Below are 21,847 nucleotides of genomic sequence, written 5' to 3'. Positions count from 1 at the left end.
GGGGATCGGTACTCTTAATGAATTCGATCATGGATGGGGTCTCTAGAGGGGGAGGGGGGTCGGGAACTGAGCTCTGAATGCGTGCCTGATCTGATAGTAGCGGAAGAGCATGGATGTCGGGAGGGAGTTGGCAGAGCTCAAATCATCGAATGAGCGTATGGTGTCCCCTTGGAGTAAGTGCGAAAGCAGGTATATTCCTTTCCCACACCAGAGCTCAGGGTCCGACATAGGCCCGAACTCCGCCAAGTTCCCGTTATGCCACAGGGGGGTATGGGTGTGTAGAGCTGGGTACTTCATTTTAGCCATGACGACCTCCCAAATCCTACTATAATGATACAGCATAGAATCGGTCCCACCCGGGCTCCCGGAGCCCCGCACCCCTCAGAATATCGCAGTCAGAGAGTCTACAGTCAGCTGGGACCACCTGGGGCAAAGAAGGAGGAGAAAGCGGGTCCTGTCGGATTTGTCTATATGAAATAGGTGGGACAGTTGAGCGGCCAAGTAATAAAGATTAAAGTCAGGCAAAGCTACTCCGCCTAGGTTAGAGGGATTTTTAAGCTTGCGCCAAGAAAGCTTGTGCCTATTCTGACCCCACACGAAGGCCTTAAGGAGGGATTCCATTTGCATGAAAACCTTTAAGGGCAGGTAGACCGGGGAATGCCACAAAACGTATAGTATTTTTGGGAGCAGAACCATTTTTATGAGATTCACTCTTCCCATGACGCCCAGGGGCAGCTTCGCCCAAACCTGGGTTTTGGCCTTGATCAGGGCGTATAGAGGTTGGATATTGTCTTGGACGTTATCCCGGGGATTGGAAGCAACCAAGACCCCCTAGGTATTTGATCCTCGACACCCGTTGTAGGGGTAAGGATGTAGATCTCCAGGGCGGGGGGGGTGCTATCCAGGGGTAGTATTTGTGATTTATCCCAGTTCATTTGTAAACCAGAGTATTTGCCGAAGCATTCTATTAGGGACAGGGCCTCAGTGAGGGATGCGTCTGAGTCCGCTAGGTACAGTAGTGTGTCGTCAGCATACATACTGAGTTTTTCGATCAGGGGTCCCACCCGTAGTCCATCTATGCCAGGGTGATTTCGAATGGCGATGGCCAGTGGCTCGGCCGCCAAGGCGAATAATAAAGGAGAGAGCGGACAGCCCTGCCTCGTCCCCCTAGTCAGCGGAAACGGTGCAGAGGTCCTGCCATTCGCCAGGATTTTGGCAACCGGAGCGCTGTACATCAGGCGAACCCATTTAATAAACCTCGGGCCAAACCCAAACCTCTCCAGGCATGCCCAGAGAAAGCTCCACTCCACAGAGTCGAAAGCTTTGGCCGTGTCCAGCGTCACCACCACCCTGCGTCCCGAGTTCTCTTGGGAAAAAGTTTTAGATTGTTTACAAGCTATGCAGTGAAATTCAGACTCAATGCACTGTTTACTTATGCAACTATGTGGCAAATGAGGTTTAATGTTGATAACTGTAAAGGTATGCACTTGGGGCTAAAAATATGCATGCATCATACATACTAGGAGGAGAACAACTGGGGGAATCCATGGTGGAGAAAAATCTGGGTGTTCTGGTAGATCATAAGCTAAGCTGCAGTTTCCAAAGGGAGCAACGTCCTTTCTTGTATTAGGAGAGGTATGGACTCCAGAGAGAGAGATATAATTTTGCCCCTGTACAAATCATTAGTAAGACCTCATCTGGAATATGCAGTTCAGTTTTGGGCACCAGTTCACAAAAAGGATATCAGTGAACTGGAGAAAGTGCTGAGCAGAGCATTCAAACTGATAAGAGGCATGGAGGAGCTTAGCTATGAGGATAGATTAGAGCAGCCTTTTTCAACAAGGGGGCCCAGACAACCTGGGATTTCTTCAGGGGTGCCTTGGCAAAATACCTAGAAACTGCCTAAAAACTGTATGCAAGCAAGTGGGTGGATCTATAAGATTCTGGTACCTCCGGTACCCTTAATCACCACTTTCCTCTGTAATGCGTCCCACCTTTCTCTTCAGGTGGTACGCATATACCTTTAAGAACGATGATGTCACTGCTGAGCGCCGCAGAGCGGCTATTTCAACTTCCAGCGGTCTCACTCACATTGTTCGTTCAACCTGCCTTGTTACCCACATGCTTTCAAGCCTGTCTCTCGATCGGAACCTCCAGCCATTCCCTTTACCTGGAGCAGACCGGAACCTCGCTACTGATCCCTGTATCTCGCTACCGGATCATTCCTCATCTACTGGACCTCTCTAAACTACTAACATTACAAGTGATAAGTACCCCGCAGGGGAACCATCCATAACCTTATTGCACTATCTACCTATGCACATTAAGGACTGCTACTACCTATCTATACTATCCTATCATCTGCACTGTTACATAGATTGCTAGCTCTTCAGCCTACTACCATCTATCATCTGCACTGCTGCATAGATTGCTAGCTCTCCTGTCTACTACTATCTATCCTTGCACTGGGTTAGTCTATCCTGTATTTGTCATCTGCTGTCCTCACCACCTGTTAGCATACTCGATACTAACCTATCTGCATTCCTAAATACCATCTTGAACTCTCCTATACAAAACCTATCAAGTGATTACCATCCTTGTCACTGTTCACACCTGTCCCTTCAGCACATCACCTTCATACTATCATATACATCCCATAACTCCAGGAACATCTCATTGAGTGTGTATATATCTGTATGTTGAAGCTGACAGGCCCACGGTGATGAGTCCTGGAGAGTTGGATCTGGTATTCAACACATCTCTACATGACTACTGAGTGGAGATTTTGCAGCTGCAAATCCAGCCTATAATAAAAACGCAGGAGCGTTACAGGATCAAGCCTGCCTATTAGTTACACAAAGCCACAGGTTTTCATTGTGCACCATTAAAACCTTCTAGCCGCCAGTGTACTAACAACCAATGATGTCATCGGTTAAAAAGGAGGACGTTGGGCACCTGACTGTCTCCTTCAGCACCAGGGTCACATTAGCTGAGTGAGGAAGATAAACTGAGGGAGAAGAGAAACATTGGAATAATAATCAGTACCAGTGTGCAAAGGTGTATTTGCTTTAGAAGAATAAATCATCACTAATGTTCGCATGTGGATGTTGTTACGTTATTCAAAACTATTAGTTTAATTTTTAAATTTTAGAATGGGGTGCCTTAAGATTGTGTGGAATTTTAAAGGGTGCCTTGACTGAAAAAAGGTTTAGAATCATTGGATTAGAGGAACTGAATTTACTCTATCTTGAGAAGAGGAGCTTAAGGGGGGATATGATCAACATGTATAAATACATAAGTGGCCATATGGTGAACCTGGTGTTGAGTTATTTACTTTAAGTCATTACAGAGGACAAGAGGGCACTCTTTACGTCTGGAGGAAAAGAGGTTTAATCTTCAAATATGGAAAGGTTTCTTCACAGTAAGAGCAGTGAAAAGGTGGAAGAGACTGCCTCAAGACCTCGTTCTGTCTAGCTCAGTAGATTGCTTTTAAAAAGGCCTGGATTATTTCCTAAATGTACATAATATAATTGGATACTAACATATAGGTATAGTTGTTAGTAGATACTAACATAAAGGTAAAGTTGATCCAGAGAATATACAATTGCCTCTTGTGGGATCAGGAAGGAATGATTACCCCTGCTGGAGCAAATTGGATCATGCTTTGCTGGGATTTTTTTTGCCTTCCTCTGGATCAACTGTGGGTATAGGAGTGTCTATTACCGATTGTATACATTTTATTTTTTCCCCTTTTATTGGTTGAACTAGAGGGACTTTTTTCAACCAGACCAACTATGTAACTATATATTATATATTTTTTTCAATAAATTTCCCCCTCTAAGTTTATTTTTCAATTTACTCCCTGGCCACAATGATATACCCATTTTTTGTTTTCCCGATTAGCTTCCAAGATCTATGGAGGACCATATGAGTCTCCTGTACGTTACACTCCTGCCCTGTACTACAGCTCTACATGCACACAAAGACAGCCTGAGAGGGACACACAGCAAAAGCAATGTCTCCCCTTCCTGACAGTAGTGTGTGATAAAACCAACACCTAATGAGCAGGGGCTGAACGGATCTTGTTTAGAGCTTACTTTGGATTGGATAGGGTACTGTTGACATAAATTGTGGACATGATAGTTTATTGCAATGTGAACAGATTACAAATGGGGCAAAGTGGGCATTTTCAAGACTATACATCTACCTAAAATATATTCCTAAATCACTTACCCTGAAAATCGAAATTTTCTAAAATAAACAGAATTTTTTATGAACAGTGTAAAGTTTTCTGCTTCATTTAAAGGTATTTTCCTAGATTAAAAAAAAAAAAAAAGGAATATTAAAAAAGTTTAGATAAACATCTCTTTTTTATTATTATTTATTTAGAATATTTTGCTTTATTATAGTTCGCAATCAACAGCTGAGAAATTTACATGTATTAAATCAGGAACCACATGAAAAGTAACAGACATACTTACATTTTGAGTATGCTCTACTTATACTCCATATGTGAGCAGGGGTCCACATTCTATAGCATGTCATAACAATGGTATAATCTTTCAAATGTAGGGTAAAAGTGCAAGAAAGGTTGAAACGGCGCTACCTTTGTGTAATCAAGTGTTATTTAAAGTGCAATCATATGGGAACAGATCATAAATAAAGGGGTGACACCCATAAATTATAATACCGTAAAATTATAAAAATACAATGTATTGTGTAAATCCAATGGAACCGATTGAATCTCCTGGTGTGCGGTAGACTCAACCAGAAAGTGCTGAAGTGCAATAAATGAAACCAACTTACATAGACTAGTGAATTTATTCCAGTGATAAATAATACAGTGCAAAGGGTTAAATAAGTAGTGCAGTTGATAGTAAATATAGTTTAGTTAATTCAGTGGACACAACATGCCAATAAAAGAAAGGAAAATCCTGGTGGTAAAGTGGTAAAAAGCTGGGAAAATAATTCCCTCAAAATAAGGTAGAAGCTGCAATCACCTGTGCGGCCACTAGGTGTCACGCTGTATATACAACCTGTAGCGTGCAATGGTCAGGCTGATGTATATTTCTCAGGTCCCCCTCCACGGTCCAACAAGGCACAAGTTGGCGTTTTCACATGGGAAAGAGAGAGGGGAGCCCCATGAAGCAATATATGAAAGGACTGCTATAAAGCAGGTAGCATACACTCACAGTGAAAGCTGCCTCGGATCAGTAGCGAACGCCGGGAAGCTTCCGCGTTCCACGGCTGCGAAGTCCGAAACCAGAAGTGACGCTATGACGCAATGGACCCGCCCTACACGTTTCATCAGAGGACGTCTGCTGGAGAGGCCAGCTTTTTACCACTTTACCACCAGGATTTTCCTTTCTTTTATTGGCATGTTGTGTCCACTGAATTAACTAAACTATATTTACTATCAACTGCACTACTTATTTAACCCTTTGCACTGTATTATTTATCACTGGAATAAATTCACTAGTCTATGTAAGTTGGTTTAATTTATTGCACTTCAGCACTTTCTGGTTGAGTCTACCGCACATCGGGAGATTCAATCGGTTCCATTGGATTTACACAATACATTGTATTTTTATAATTTTACGGTATTATAATTTATGGGTGTCACCCCTTTATTTATGATCTGTTCCTATATGATTGCACTTTAAATAACACTTGATTACACAAAGGTTCTGCCGTTTCAACCTTTCTTGCACTTTTACCCTATATCTTGACCCCTCGGGGTTTGGTTGTTGGCTGCTTACACCTAGTACCCATTCACGATTCACCGCACACTCCATAGCGCTGGTCACCTTTTGCTTTTATCCAATCTTTCAAATGGTAGATAAAACTGGCCCAACTGCTGTCAGGTTGTATCAAAATGCCAGGTTTTTTTTTTTTTTTTTAAGTGTGAAGTGTTGGGGGGGATTGGAGGGTTGGAGGAGGAAAGGAGGGGGAGGAAGGGAAAAATTAAAGGAGAGAATGGAGGGGAGGGGGGAGGGGGAGGAAGGGAAAAAGTAAAGGAGAGAATGGTGGAGGGGAGGTAAGAACAAGGGAAGGTAAAAATCTTTTAATTTGCAGCATTGGGAAAATAGACAGTAAAATATATGCTTTCCCCTTCTTTTCCTACCTAAAGATTATAAAAAACCATCACTGTTTTAAACCTTTTCCTAGAAAAATGGACGGTTTTTTATTAGGGTTAGGAAAGATGTTCAACTTAAAGCTAATTTCCATGGTTCCTGTCACTTTAAATGGTTAGTCTGGACCAAGCTGGTTCAAACAAACTGTTATCTTTAATAAGTGCTGCACTGGCTCTAAGCACTATATGTACTGCTTGTAGTGAGACTTCCCGTCTAACACCCAGAAAAGGACAGAGTTGGTCTGAGCGGTGCTTAGCCATTCATAGGCAGCTTTGTATTCTTTGAATTAATACAAAGCTTCCTCTGATTGACTGTTTTTAGCTGAAGCTACATGCAGTACACACAGTGTTTACAGCCATTGCAGCACTTAGTGAAGGAAGGAATTTGTTTGCATCAGCTTGGTCCAAAATTATCAATTTAAAATGACAGTAAACATGGAAATCAGCTTTAGAGTGTACTCCACTTTTGTTGAGAAAAATGCAATCCACTCTAGGTGATCAATGTACATTTCAAGGATTTTAACAAACTTTGTAGCAGATTCCTTCTTGTTTCTGTTCTTAGGAAAAAGATGATTGTTCCTTATTGAATGGGAGGATCTGTGTTCATTATAATCATCTGGTGCACTGTCTTTATTCTAAAAAGGGAAAGTTGCATTGGCAGCATTCCTTTAGAAGTAATTAACCCTTAGGGAGTAACTCACAGAAGTGAAATTCCAATTACATAGGAAGCCTAAAATGTTACCTGTATCTTAGTGCAGGTATCTGAAAAAATGAATGAGCAAAATCAGACAAGCAGGAAATAACAATGATGTACAGAATGTCTCCAGGTTGCCATATTGCATTGAATTTTTAACAGTTTTAGAAAATTACTGGTGTAGCAATTTCATATGCTTAATTTTTTTTAAGTGGAATTCCCCTTTAAACTTTGATATGATGTTATAACTACAAACCAACAATACAAATATAAAACAAAGGGTGCAGCACCAACTGAATGAGCAAAGTCCTGATAAGGCACTATACATAAAGTTCACACATTGAGGATGCAAAGATGTTAAAGGACAACCCCGCATCAACTGTTGTGAAAAAGGTCACACGTCACCACTGTGGAAAGAGGAGCAATCCTGCTTACCAAATGATGTTGACCCTTAAGTTATAGAAAGACCAATAACTGCATATACATATGAAGCCAGGACTCGATGAATCAGGAGCTAAGCTAGGCACACACTACTTCCTCCACTGCATTTCCAAGGACCAGGTACACTTCGCACTCATAACAATGTAAGCTTACACTCCACAAGGGACATATGGGACCATAAGCCTTTTACCTCAAGAATATAAAACACTACAATAATGTAATAGGTCTAAAAAGGTTAAAATAGTTCATTTATTTAGGTCGATATTACAATCACATTTGCTAAAAACAATACAAGCATGTCAACAGGGATTAAAGATGGCTGCGGTGTGTGCTTACATCATGTCGTCTGGTATTGTCTTAAAAAACCAACAATAGCCTGCCAACAGCTAAATAAATAAGCAAAATGAGCACACCATCATGCCAGAAAGACTTCAGCTCTGGTGGGAGTGGAAATGTATATCATTAATTTATGCATTATCAGCCCATTAAATATGTAATTGAGCTCAGCTGACACAAAAAAGAAAACCAAACCATTGCTCCATATAGGGCATTGCTTCAGTCAACAAAGGCAAACAATATAAATCATAATGACACAGAGATTATAAGAATATTTATAAAACTTTATATGTAAACAAATATATACAGTATATCAAAAAAATCCCAAAGATGACAACCAGCTAAGACCAGAAACAAAAAAACAAAAATGAAACAAAAAGCAAAAAACCTACCCATACTAATGGGATCAATTAAAATCAACACTTTATTGGTATACACCTAAGTATACAAAAAAAAAAACAAAATGCAAAAATAGAAAATGAAAAAAGGGAAAGGAAAGGGTCAATCAATACCCACAAAGATACTAATGCAGCAAAACATTTTACACAGCATCACGCTGGAGTCCAATGGTCTTTTAGGGTCAAAATCATTGAGATGGTAGATTACCCTATGAGATGGGGTGATTGTTTCTCCATTTTCTGTAAGAGAGAAGTATATTGGATCTTCAAATTGGACACTTGAATTCCAAAGGGTCTCAACCATGAATGGGATGGTACCCATTATTATGAATAAAATAAACCTGCAATTCTCATTTTCCCTTACTTCTTGGTCCCTTTGTAATATTATTTGAATCGTTGTGTCATTATGATTTTTAATGTTTGCATTGCATGTGTATTTGAAGACTGAAGCAATGGAGCATTAATGGTTTGGTTTTCTTTTTGGTCCCAGCTGAGCTTGATTACATGTTTAATGGGCTGATAATGCATTAAACCATGATATACATTTCCACTCCCACCTCTACGACTAAGCCTCCGAGCGGGTGAAATGTGTTGGGGCAGGGGTCTCAAGCTGGCGGCCCTTCAGCTATTACATAGTTACATAGTAGTTGAGGTTGAATATAGACAATAGTCCATCCAGTTCAACCTGTGTAGATGTGTGTGGCCGTAATCATTTTACATACCCCTGAATGTTTTGATGCTGCTTGAGATGTACGTCCAAGAGTCTTTTAAAAGTAGCCATACTCCCCGCAGTTACTACCATTTGTGGTAGAGAATTCCACAGTCTTGTAGCCCTTACTGTAAAGAACCCACTACGTAGCCTGAGGTTAAAACGCTTCTCCTCTAATCGCATTGTATGGCCTCATGTCCTCATGCATTCCTTGCGACTAAATAGATTTTTTTCTGTGTTGAGATCCATGTTGCGGTATTTATAAATCGCTATCATGTCCCCTCTCAGGCATCTCCTCTCCAGGGAGAATAAATCAAGCGCTTGTAAGCGTTCTTCATAATTAAGGTCCTCCAAACCCCTAATCAGTTTAGTTGTCCTTCTCTGGACTCTCTCCAGCTCCAACACATCCCTTCTGAGGACTGGCGACCAGAACTGGACAGAATACTCCAGATGCGGTTGGACCAGTGTTTTATAAAGTGGTAGGATTATAGTTTTATCTCTGGAATACATCCCCTTCCTTATGCATGCTAATATTCTGCCGGCTTTGGCAGCTGCAGCTTGACATTGCATGCTATTGCTAAGTCTATCTTCTACTAAGACCCCCAGATCTTTCCCCCAGAGTCCCCCCCCCCTAAAGTGTATTGTGCTTTTATGTTTTTAGTCCCCAAGTGCAAAACCTTACACTTCTCCACATTGAACCATTTGCCATGTAGTTGCCCACTCTGCTATTTTGTTCAGGTCATTCTGTAAGATTCCTGCCTCACGATGTGAAGTTATTGCCCTGCCTAATTTTATGTCATTTGCAAAAACTGATATTGAGCTAATGATCCCATTCTCAATGCTATTTATGAATAAATTGAACAAGATTGGTCCCAGGACCGAGCCTTGGGGGACCCCACTTACCACCCCAGACCAGTCTGAGTATGCGTTATTTATTCCCACCCTTTGGACACGCCCCTTTAACCAGTTCTGTATCCAAGAGCAAACCTTGTGGTTGATGCCTGCAGACCTTATTTTATAAATTAAGCATTTGTGGGGATCTGTATCAAACGCCTTAGCAAAATTTCAGGTACGCCACATCCATTGGTCTCCCCCATCTAGCTCACAGCTCTCCTCCTCGTAGAATGTTAACAGACTGGTTTCACAAGAATGCCCTTTAGCAAACCCGTGCTGATTACTGCTGATGATATTGTTCTCTTTAGCAAACTCTTAGATATAGTCTCTTATCATCCCTTCCAGAAGTTTATATACTATTTACGTCAGGCTGACTGGCCTATAATTTCCAGGGATATGCCTCTGCCCTTTTTTGAATATCGGTTTCATGTTAGCTTTCCTCCAGTCACCTGGCACAGTTCCTGTCAAAATACTATCATCAAAGATCAGGAACAGTGGTCTAGATATAACCCTACTGAGTTCTTTGAGTACTCTTGGATGGATGCCATCCGGGCCTGGTGATATACTTGTATTAATTTTATCCAGCCTTTCCCTGATTTCACCCTCTGTTAGCCATAGCGGCAAGTCCAGTGAAGTGCTGCTAACCATATAGTCATGGTCAGTGTACCCCTCCTTTTCTTGTGTAAAGACTGAGGTGAAGAAAACATTAAGCATGGTTGCCTTCTTAGTGTCCTCTGTAACCATCCTCCCATCATCGTTAATTATGTGTGCAACATGCTCTGACTGCGTTTTTTTGCTGTTGATATATTTAAAGAATTTCTTAGGGTTCTTTTTACTATCCTCTGCTATTTGTCTCTCGAAGTTGATTTTAGCCATTCTGATTCCGTATTTACATTTCTTATTTGATTCTTTGTATTGCTGGAAAGCCGATAATGTGTCCTCCGATTTATATTTTTTAAAGGCCATTTTTTTTTCCTAATACATTTTGTTACATTACGGTTTAGCCAGCCAGGTTTGGCTTAGGCTCTTCTAAATTTATTTCCCATAGGAATGCACTTTTGTTTAATATGTTCCTAAAGCATTCCCATTTTTCCTCCGTGGTCAATGTTCCTAGGGTTTGGTCCCAGTTTATTTTCTCTATCATTGAGCACAGTTTGGGAAAGTTTGCCCTTCTGAAGTTTAGGATTCTTATGTTCCCCTCTTGCCTTGCTATATTGTGATTTACGCTAAATGTGATCATCCTGTGATCGCCAGAGCCCAAGTTGTCGCCGACTCCTACATCTGAGATTAGATCTGGGTCATTAGTAATTAATAGATTCAGCACTGCATTCTTTCTAGTAGGAGAATCACCAACTGAGACATGTAGTTGTCCTGTAAGGTTTCCATGAAGAGAGGGGCCTTTAGTGAGTGTGCAATCCCCTCTTCCCCGTCAATGTCGGGATAATTGAAGTCCACTAATATGATGACTGATCCCAGCTTTGCCTCGTTACCCAACAGTGATATAAATTCTAGCTCTACCTCCTCCCTTTGGTTGGGTGGCCTATAACAAACCCCCACAATTACTTTCCCCTTTACTTCTTCCCTATGGAGTTCTACCCACACGAATTCTAACTCCATACTCATCCCTTCCATAATATGACTCCTCTCTACCACCCTTACATTATTCTTGACATAGAGACATACCCCTCCCTCCTACTCACTAGTCGCTAAGGTACTCACCAGTCACAATGTCACAAGGTATTCCCGGTCGCTAGGTCCTCCTGGTCGCTAGGGTTATCCACCAGTTGTTACGGTACTCCAAGTCACAAGGTATTCCTGGTCCTAGTTGCTCCCAGTCGCTAATGTATTGCGGAACTACAAGTCACATCATGCCTTTTCCTATGGGAGTCATGCTTGCAAGTGTCAGCCTTGACATGCCCCATGGAAATTGTAGTTCTTCAACAGCTGGAGGGCCACAAGTTGGAGACCCCTGCGTTAGAGGGACATGGCTTCGGAGGAGCCAGAGCTGAAGCCTTTCTGACGTTTTGTGAACTGGTCATCTTTCCGGTGTGCACTTTAATTTCTCTTCTTCCAGAGTCTGTGATCATCAGGACAGGCCCTTGGGAAGTTAGAATCTGGCAGGGTTGAAATCACTGGGTGACTTTGATTAAGCTTGGAGCGGCGTTTTTGGCTTATTGGGTCACATTAAAATACTACTGTAGACTGATCAGCAGAGATATGAAAAATAGTGTAAATATTGATTTACTGTAAAAAAATATGATCTTAATGACCACTGTCACCGGATACTGATCTTTAGCTTGGACCGAGAGCTGACTTTGACAGCTCAGATTTTTGTGCTTGTAGCTCCCATTGAGCACGCTCTCAGCACATAAACATTTGCCAGCAACACAATATGTGTTAGGCGTTGTAAAGGGGTTAAAGGAAACCTGTACTTTAGTCAGCCATTACTGACTTCATTACTAGTTGCCTGTCTGTCATGCTGCTCCAATACATGTCTAAAAAAAAATATGCAGATTATAAATTTTGACTTCTCTCCGACTATACAATGTACATATTTACTAAGTGCACATATACATATAAATTACCATACCTTACAGGCACAAAGATGATCCTGATAAATCCTAAATAAATAATAAATAATAAATATAGCATAGGAGGATGCCTAGCAAAACCTGAAGGATTACACAGGTCACACTGCACTGTGCACATAAATCCAAAGAAGAACAGATCTAATTCTAGTGGTTGTTTTCAAGAAACCCATATGAGCTTATTGCTTGTGGATGGATCAATATTAGCTGACTGCTTGTGGGGCCATTTTAGATTATATATCTGTGGAAATATAAACCATGATATCAATATAATGTATAGTTTGAGGTATCACCCACAACATAGAGCCAGACATGTAGAAACACAGTTATATCAAAACTAGTGCTAAATTTGGATGATCTATAATAATGGCATATTGCAATAAGCAACACAAACTATATAGCTCATTCCTTTGCTATGGAAAGAGATCCCAGTTTATATGTAATACAATTCTCTCTAATTATCGAATCTCCCAAATTATAGCCTTTAAGCTTTTAAGGAATTTGTGGGTTGAATAAGTATAAGCAGCTTTTACTTTACAGAGTTTCCTTGCCTTTAGTCACACTTTGTGTAAAGGAGGCCAAAATGTAACTTCATGCAAACTGAAACTGCTTCTAAATTTACTTATCCAAACTCAGGCAAGCAATTTCCAATCAGATATTTTTGCTAATTTTATCATGTGTGTGTATATATACAGGTGCATCTCAAAAAATTTGAATATTATCAAAAAGTTAATTTATTTCAGTGATTCAATTCAAAAAGTCATATATTTTATATAGATGTGTTACACACAGAATTATATTTTTCAAGCATTCCTTTCTTTTAGCTTTGATGATTATGACTTAAAGCTAGTAAAACCCAAAATTCAGTATCTCAGAAAATTAGAATATTCCATAAGACCAATAAAAAGGGATTTTTAATACAGAAATGTTGGCTTACTGAAAAGCATGTCCATGTATGGTCAGGGTTCCTTTTGCATGAATTACTGCATCAATGCAGCGTGGCATGGAGGCGATGAGCCTGTGGCACTGCTGAGATGTTATGGAAGATTTCTTTGATAGCGGCCTTCAGCTCATCTGCATTGTTGGGTCTGGTGTTTCTCATCTTCCTCTTGACAATGCCCTACAGATTCTATATGGGGTTTAGGTCAGGCGAGTTTGCTGGCCAATCAAGCAAAGTGATTCCAAGATCATTAACCTCCCTGGCGATATTTCTGATTGTGGCTCGGGGTTAATATACAGTGCCAAAAGCAGTAACCCCGAACCACACTCTGGATTACCCCACAATCACACTCACCTTCTGCTACGATCCCCAGCTGTCCTCCAGCCATCCTCCCGCTGTCCTCGATGTGTGATTCGGCCAATGACGTCACTTGTCTTCCGGGTCCCTTCCATGCGAGCACCGCAACGCAGGGGGGTGGAACCGGCGGGAGATTAAAAAATAAATAAAACAAATGACATGATACAGTGTAATCTGTTAGGATTACAACTTTGTATCAAGCCATTTCACCACAGGTTTTCACCTAGTGGGTTATCCAGTGCCCTGCCTGTACTTTTGCGGTTCTTTGTGCCTGGAAAATTGAGAACGTCCATGGCATCCAAAAAGCGTTCTTTTACCTCAATACACTTTTAGATGAACTGGAAAACAGTGACAATAAAATCGGAATTAATTGAAGAACTGATTTCCAAGTGATTCTTGGAAAAATTCATCATCAGGTACTGAAAGTGACGACAGCGACGATTCTGCGACTGAGCTCAGCGATGTGAGAACTTGGTGCTCTATTGACGGCGGTACGATAAGGCAGGAATCCCAAGATTCCCATTTACTGGAGCACCTGGTATGAAAGTTGATGTTGACCATGACAACCCCTTGACATACTTATAATTATTTTTGACCGATGAGGTTATTGAAAAAATAATTACCGAGACAAACCAGTACAAAGAGCAACAATTGGCTACATATCAGAAGTTTTCAAGATGCAGAAAGTGGGAACCAGTGACCAAAGGTGACATTTGGAAATTTCTGGGCCTAATAATTCTTCAGGGAGTGGTGGGGAAACCCCTGCAGAAGTGGTAAAGGACAACCAATACATTACTTGCCACTTCATTCTTTGGCACGGTCATGTCAGAGTACAGATTCTCCCTCATAATGAAATATCTCCACTTCAAAAACAATGAAGAATTTGATGAAACTACTCATCCTGTACCAAAACGAAAGACAATTTGGGAAGTATATCAACTGATTCTACAGAATTTCCAAGGGAGCTATGTGCCAGAAAGAGACATTAGCATAGATGAAAGTCTAATGGCCTACAAGGGAAGGCTCAGCTGGGTGCAATACATTGCATCAAAGAGGGCAGGATTTGGTGTAATATCCTACATGCTATGCGAATCGTCAACTGGCTACATTTGGAATTCAGTGATATACACTGGAAAAGGAACAAAATTTGATCAAAAATACAGGAATTATGGAATGGCAACATCTTCTGTCCTTTCACTAATTGAGCCATTGCTAAATCAGGGCTATTGTGTAACAGCTGACAACTTTTATACATCTCCTGAATTTTATGAGGTTCTACTGCAAAACAAAACCAATGCCTATGTAACGGTAAGGGCTAACCGGTGCGACATGCTGCAAATGTTTGGCAAAAAGAAGCTCAAGACAGGAGAAATGGTTGCCTGGCAGAAAGGCAAAATGATGGCACTGCAATGACGTGTCAAGAAAGATGTGTGCCTAATGACTACAGTGCAAAATACCTCCACTGTTATGGTATGCATGAAAGGTAGGAAACAAGTCACAAAGCCACAAGTAGTGATAGACTACAACAACACCATGGGAGGTTTCTACAGAGCTGACCAAGCAATGACATTCTACCCAGCAATGAGGAAATAGCAAAAGAATTACTATAAGAAGATCTTCAGACATCTTCTTGAGCAATCCTTGTGGAATGCCTACATTCTGCTCAAAAAAATGAGTGACAAGCCTGTGATTCATTCGAACTTCATTTGGAAAGTTTTTGAATCACCAAACACCATCTATGGGTGGGAATAGATCTGGACGTCGTGCTGTTGGCGTTGTCAACCCCGAACGCCTGACTGGTCATCACTTTATGGACTACATCCCACCAACTGAGAAAAAGTCAGCACCTACAAAGATGTGCATGGTTTGTTGCTTGAAGAGAGATGACAGTGGAAGGAAAATAAGAAAGAAAACCAGATTCTATTGTCCCAATTGTGACATCAGATTCTATTGTCCCAATTGTTTGCAGTCCTATGTTTTAAAATATTTCATACCCGAGATGTTTACTATACCATTATTACAGTGACTAGTAATATCGCACTCCTTGTTTGTACACATTTCAGTGTTTTTGGTTTGATTATATTATTGAATAACATTTATTATTATTATATTATAATTTATGATTTCATGTTTCAAACTTTATCATACCTGGGATTTCTACTAGACTCTTGTTTGGACAGAGAGTTATTCCTAAGAATTACAGGCTTAAAATATAAAACGACAGATTTCCATGCAAAACAAAGTACCGCTTTGAGATCAAAATTTCTGACATAATCAGACCACCAGGGAGGTTAAACCAGGTATTGGTACTTTTGGCAGTGTGGGCAGGTGCCAAAGTCCTTCTGGAAAATGACATCTGGATCTCCATAAAGCTGGGCAGCAGGGGGAAGCATGAAGTGCTCTAGAATTCCCTGGTAGAGGGCTGCAATGACTTTGGATTTGATAAGACACAGTAGACCAACACCAGCAGATGACATGGCTCCCCAAATCATCACTAACTGTGGAATTATTCACACTGGACCTCATACAACTTGGATTCTGTACCTCTCCAGACTCTGGGACCTTGATTTCCCAAATAAATGTAAAATTTTCAACAGTCCGTGATGATTTGGGGAGCCATGTCATCTGTCATCTGCTCAGCTGTAGAAGGCAGGGGGCCGAGATCTGATGTCTCATACTGCACATCACAGAGCTGAGTGTAACCTGAGACTTGAGTGGAGGGAGGGGTCACCACCCTCTACATAGTTTCATAGGGAAACATGCACAGCTGTTTGAGGACATCAATCACCTTCTGTGTGCTAGTAGGGGGGTGGGCCATCTTCTGAGATTCTGTGATTTTGAATAACCTGTAAAAAGTGACTCATACAAATAGCAGAGAGAGGAGACATAAATCACACTCAGTGCTTTGGATTAAGGCAAGTGCACATTATAGAAGGATATGCTGAGTTCATTTTTAATTTCAAAGATTTACAACCACTTTAAAACATCAGTGTCTGAGGTTTATCAGCAGGAATAGCAATCAGATCAGTTAAAGACTTTTAGTTCATTGTGGTAATGTACTCATGCTATGGCAATGTATTAAAATAAATTCTATCAGTGTTAGCCAAATAATTATGAAAAATTAAAAACTAGAAATGTGAATTCAAATTAATGTGAATTATGGAGCTGCTGCTTTAGTATTAGGTTAATATAACCTTACTAGACATTAAGCCCGTTAAATTAACGGGCGCTAGAACATATGTGGTCAAACATTTGTATAAACAGACTTGTTCCAGTTAAGCGAGAGCCTCTGTTAGCTCTGCGTCCCTGTTGCCCTATCAACGTCGAGGACATGCGCAGAGCTGACTGAGCGGCTCTCGCTTATCTGGTTCTTTTTTTCTAACAACGCGAGAGCCACATGACGTAGCCAGCTCTGCGCATAGCGTCCCTGTTGCCCTAGCAACATCGGGGACACGCGCAGAGCTGACCGAGCGGCTCTCGCGTGACATCGCTCGCCCGCCGCCACTTGTAACACCCGCTGGTGCTTAGCAGTAAGTCCGCGCGAGCGCACATCCGCCACGTGCCCGCGCACACCCGCCGCTTCAACAGTTTCGCCCGGTGTTCTATCAGATTTCCCTACCCCACAACCGCCGCTTCAACATTTTCGCCCGATGTTCTATCAGATTTCCCTACCCCATCAGATTTCCCTATCTAAGTCATTTCCGATTGGGAATGCGCAGAAAAGGTAGGGAATTATGATAGCATCGTAAGGTGTCAGATAAAAGTCCTAGTGTGCATGCACCAGCGCATGCGCACCAACGGGTCGGGCAGCGGGATCTCTTATAACAAACATCCATACAATCTCCATGGCACACACTGTGCTGACCCGACACTGCGCCGACCCGACAATCCGATTCCCATGCCCCACACTGCGCCGACCCGACAATGAGAAAGTGGGCGTGTGGGTAGGGAATAGGATTGTCCGATCGGCACAGTGTGTGCCATGGAGATGGGATGGATGTTTGTTATAAGAGATGGCGCTGCCCGATCCGTTGGTGCGCATGCACCCGCTCATGCGCAGTAGGACTTGTGCCTCAGGCCTTACGATGTTATCAAAATTCCCTACCTATTCTGCCAATGTTCCCTCTAATTTTTTACTGTGCTGAGCAAGTAAAAAAAGTTTTGAGCGCAAACCTTTAGACTGAGCAATTGGGGGGGGGGGGCGTCAATGCAGAGTGCCCACAGCAATGCCCCCAATCGCAGAGTGCCCACAGCGATGCCCCCAATCGCAGAGTGCCCACAGCGATGCCCCCAATCGCAGAGTGCCCACAGCAATGCCCCCAATCGCAGAGTGCCCACAGCAATGTCCCCAATCGCAGAGTGCCCACAGCGATTCCCCCAATCGCAGAGTGCCCACAGCGATGCCCCCAATCGCAGAGTGCACACAGCAATGCCCCCAATTGCAGAGTGCCCACAGCAATGCCCCCAATTGCAGAGTGCCCACAGCAATTCCCCCAACTGCAGAGTGCCCAGAGCAATTCCCCCAATTGCAGAGTGCCCACAGCAATGCCCCCAATTGCAGAGTGTCCACAGCGATGCCCCCAATTGCAGAGTGCCCACAGCGATGCCCCCAATTGCAGAGTGCCCACAGCAATGCCCCAAATTGCAGAGTGCCCACAGCAATGCCCCCAATTGCAGAGTGCCCACAGCGATGCCCCCAATTGCAGAGTGCCCACAGCAATGCCCCCAATCGCAGAGTGCCCACAACGATGCCCCCAATCAATGCAGAGATGCAGCGTCCCCCCCCCCCCCTGTGCACTTACCTCACGGTCAAGGCAGCTTCTCATCAGTTCAGTCCCCGGAAGCTGTCTCCTCAGTCCTCCCGGCGCCTCCTCCGCAGATGGTGGAACTCCGTAGGGTGTCCGTCATCCTGGGCGCCCTGTGCAGGCCTGATCCCCGGCCTCTCCTAAAGGCCGCGGGCCGGCCGCAGTATCCGCACTCTGGGGGGGTGGCAGTCTCCACAGATCAGAACGCCACCCCCAGCGCCGGCCGCCCGAACTCTCTCTACGTCCCAACGGCTGTCCTGTGGCACATGGGCAGTAGCGCATTTCCACGGACACAGGGACGGACGCAGAGACACAGGGCTTTTATTAATATAGATTAAATCAATACCAAGAAAACCAAGCGCTGCTCCTATACTTGATACATATATTTCTGTTTCTCTCCTTTAAATCAATAAATGTGGCAAGTAAACCTAATAATAAACAAACTCATAAAATTACTATACATATACAATAGACAATCTGACTTAAAGTGCCAATGTAACAATCTTAATTCATAAAGTCCATAAGTGCAAATTAAAAAGAGTCAGAATGGCGTGTTAGTATCCTGGTATGATTTGCATGACTTGTGCGTACGCTCCACTCCACCAATTTATGATCTGTATCGGTGCAGTATATTTATGGCATAAGGATCAACAGAGAGAAATGGGAGGGAACCAACGCTTTTTTTTTCACAATTTTTTTTGCCGGCAATTATTTCTTTTTACATTCTGCTGTTAGCGGGTAAATTCCACTGACAGCTGATGACTCCTCGGTTGTTAAGGACGCAGAGGCCAGTTTCCCAGTTTGCTCCTTAGCAACCAGCTATATACAGTGTGTTTAAAGAGAAAAAAAACGCAAAATGCATGAAAACTGCATGCAAAAACGCATCAAAAACTAGGGTTTAAAAACGCAGCGCAAAACATGCCTGAAAATTGCATCAAGCGCAGCCTGCATAGATGTAAACCTAGACTTCCACCTCCCACTACACTCTACTAAGCCATTTCCCCTGTGCTGCATCACTTCCTGTTTCTTCCCCTTGTGATCAGAAGTATGACAATCGCCCATATTGGTACAGCCTAAGTAATGCCGAAAACGGCAGACTCCATGCTACCAATTAATAGCGGTCGCCATCATACTCCACCCTGTGTATTATACTGGATATTCTTCTTGTCTGCTTAATTTCTCAACATGTTATATTACATTCAATCCAGTACAAGAATTAATAAAAAAATATAATAAAAAACATAATACGGTTAAAAAGATTTTTGGAATAGCCTATTTGGTTTATAGTTTATATTAATTGGACTCAGTACGTTGTAAGCATCCTACAGTTCATGTACATAAAACTAATTCTATTAAAATGACTGGTGTCAAACCTTAAATAATAATGCTTCCTTTTTTATCCATACATTAATATAATTATCCTCCATATCTGTACTATACTTTTATGTGTTGCTAATATCTCTATATGTAGGGTTAAAAATAAGTAATGAAGCAATTAACATCTAATTCCATATTTAATCCTGAAGGCACCATCGTAACTGATAAATTCATATTGTTTAGTTTTGTGAAATGGCTTTCTTCATGTTTGTACCACACCAATGTTTTTGTATTCTGTCTTTTTCCCCAAAAAATTGCTGTGTTTGATCCCTATTATGGTGCATTCTAAAACAACCTGAAAGACTATGGTAGGGGAATCCCTTTTTTATATTGGTGACATGTTCCTTTAATATAGCTCTTAGTTCCCTTGTGGTTCTACCAACGTACTGTAACCCACATTCATATCCTAATAGGTAAGTGACATGTGAACTACTGCGTGTGATGAACTTAGAGATTTCATATGTTTGTCCTGTTACATTAGTTTGAAAGTGTGTCATCTTCTTATTACCCTTTTTACAGGTTATACAAGTCAAACATATACCACATTTGTAGAAACCCACCTGGTCCAGGAAAGGGATCCAAAAGGTGTGTCAGGGCATCTTTTCACAATTTTAGCCCTAAGGGTTGGAGGTTGTCTATATATATGAATTTTGAACTCCTCTGCATACATTATGTCCGGACCGGATGTTGCCATCCCCGACCTTCCGGTTCCGGCGGAACAATGCGATGCGGTCGCGTCTTGATGACGCACTTCCTCTTCGGTCTCCATTGGACCACTGAGCGTACCTCGCTCTCACTCCCTCGGTGACGTCAGACGCCGAGGGAGTGGAGAGGGTGTATAAATGCCGGCGCAATACGGTCAGTATTACACTAGACCACCGGGGAACGACATATGAGCTTCGAGACCATTTGCGGTAAATTAAATCTTCTAAACCCTGCTTCTCCCCTAACATCTTTTGTATATTAGATGCTGACTATGTCCTTCCATGCCTCTCTCTTCTTTCTCCTCCCGTGCAGTCTCTTTCATTTGGAGCGTACTATTGAAAATTTGCTCAATTACAATGGCGGTGAACTTTTGAATACTGCATGATAATCCATGTGCCCAATTTTGCCAATTTTGGGTAAGTATGCATACCCTCAAAACTTGACAGACCCGCATTGCATCTGTCATTGTTATTAATAAACTCTATTTTTCTCTTTAAGGGATACCTCCCATTTGGGGATACTAAGGAAACTTTGTTTTCCCTCCCTGCTTTTTTACATTGGGGTACCTAGTGAATCAACTGCACATTCATTATAATCAGGTGAATATTTTAGCAATTTTTCAACCTGATATTTAGTCCTATACAACTGGAGATATAGCAATCTTGGGTTGAAGTGTATTTCCATGCTCTGGTCTCATTATTTCTACCCATCATTCCTAGCTTGGCTGTCACCCTCTCTATGGGTCAACTTTAAGAGGTTGGATGTCTCGGTTCCCCTCCCCCTCTGTGCTCGCTTGGGTGGCGTCACCTTTATTGCCTCCACCTTCGGCATAAGAAAGGGTTCAGGTCATCTTAAGGTACTTTTATTGGTATCATTGTCTTTCTAATATGTAAATCAATTGGGCACTCAACTTTAGGACCATTGAGATAAGCCCTATGTATATACACATGCTATGTCTTTTATGTTCTTTCCTTTTGTTACCTAGAAATGTTCACTCTCGAGAAATGTCTATGAAAACTCCTGAAGAAGCTATTATGAAGATGGCGAAACATGTAGAGTTGATATTTTCGAGTGCATTTTCTTGATTTTATCATTTTATATTGATGTACTGTCTTGTCCTCACCTCCTATGTGTAATAAAATGTACAATTTTTGAGAATTCAGATTTTTCTCCATCATTTTGCACCGTTAAAGTCCCACTTTGCCCCCCTCCATTGTAGCTATGAATTTTGAACGTTTAGGCAGTGTTTTGGCCAGAACTGAGTACCTCTGTAAGATTGGCCAATGTTTCTTAATTGCTTTCTCTATTGCTTTGTTTGTTATATTCCAAGATTGCAATACCGAAATCCTCAATCTTTTTCTGTTTAGGTTTTAAAAACTCCTCCCTATTCATATTATTTACTTGTTGTTTTATGTTCAGTAAGTGTTGGGACTTGTCTCCTTTTTTCTGCAAATCTGTTAGTTAATATAT

At 41.8% G+C, this 21,847-nt stretch overlaps 1 protein-coding gene across 1 annotated transcript in view; it reads right to left on the bottom strand.

Annotated features, from left to right (window-relative positions):
* P2RX6 (purinergic receptor P2X 6) overlaps positions 1-21,847 on the bottom strand; it is a gene marked incomplete at its 3' end in the record, with an annotated part of 83,232 nt that overhangs the window by 20,584 nt on the left and 40,801 nt on the right. Inside the window, exon 6 of the mRNA XM_082243599.1 lies at positions 4,234-4,314. Within this exon, the coding sequence (XP_082099725.1) occupies positions 4,234-4,314 (81 nt within the window). The remainder of the gene's footprint in view (positions 1-4,233; positions 4,315-21,847) is intronic.

This window comes from Pelophylax lessonae, assembly GCF_965119305.1.
Source record: "Pelophylax lessonae genome assembly, chromosome: 1".
Lineage (NCBI taxonomy): Eukaryota > Metazoa > Chordata > Amphibia > Anura > Ranidae > Pelophylax > Pelophylax lessonae.
Note: the sequence above shows the minus strand (reverse complement) of the source record. Positions and strands in the feature narration are given on the sequence as shown.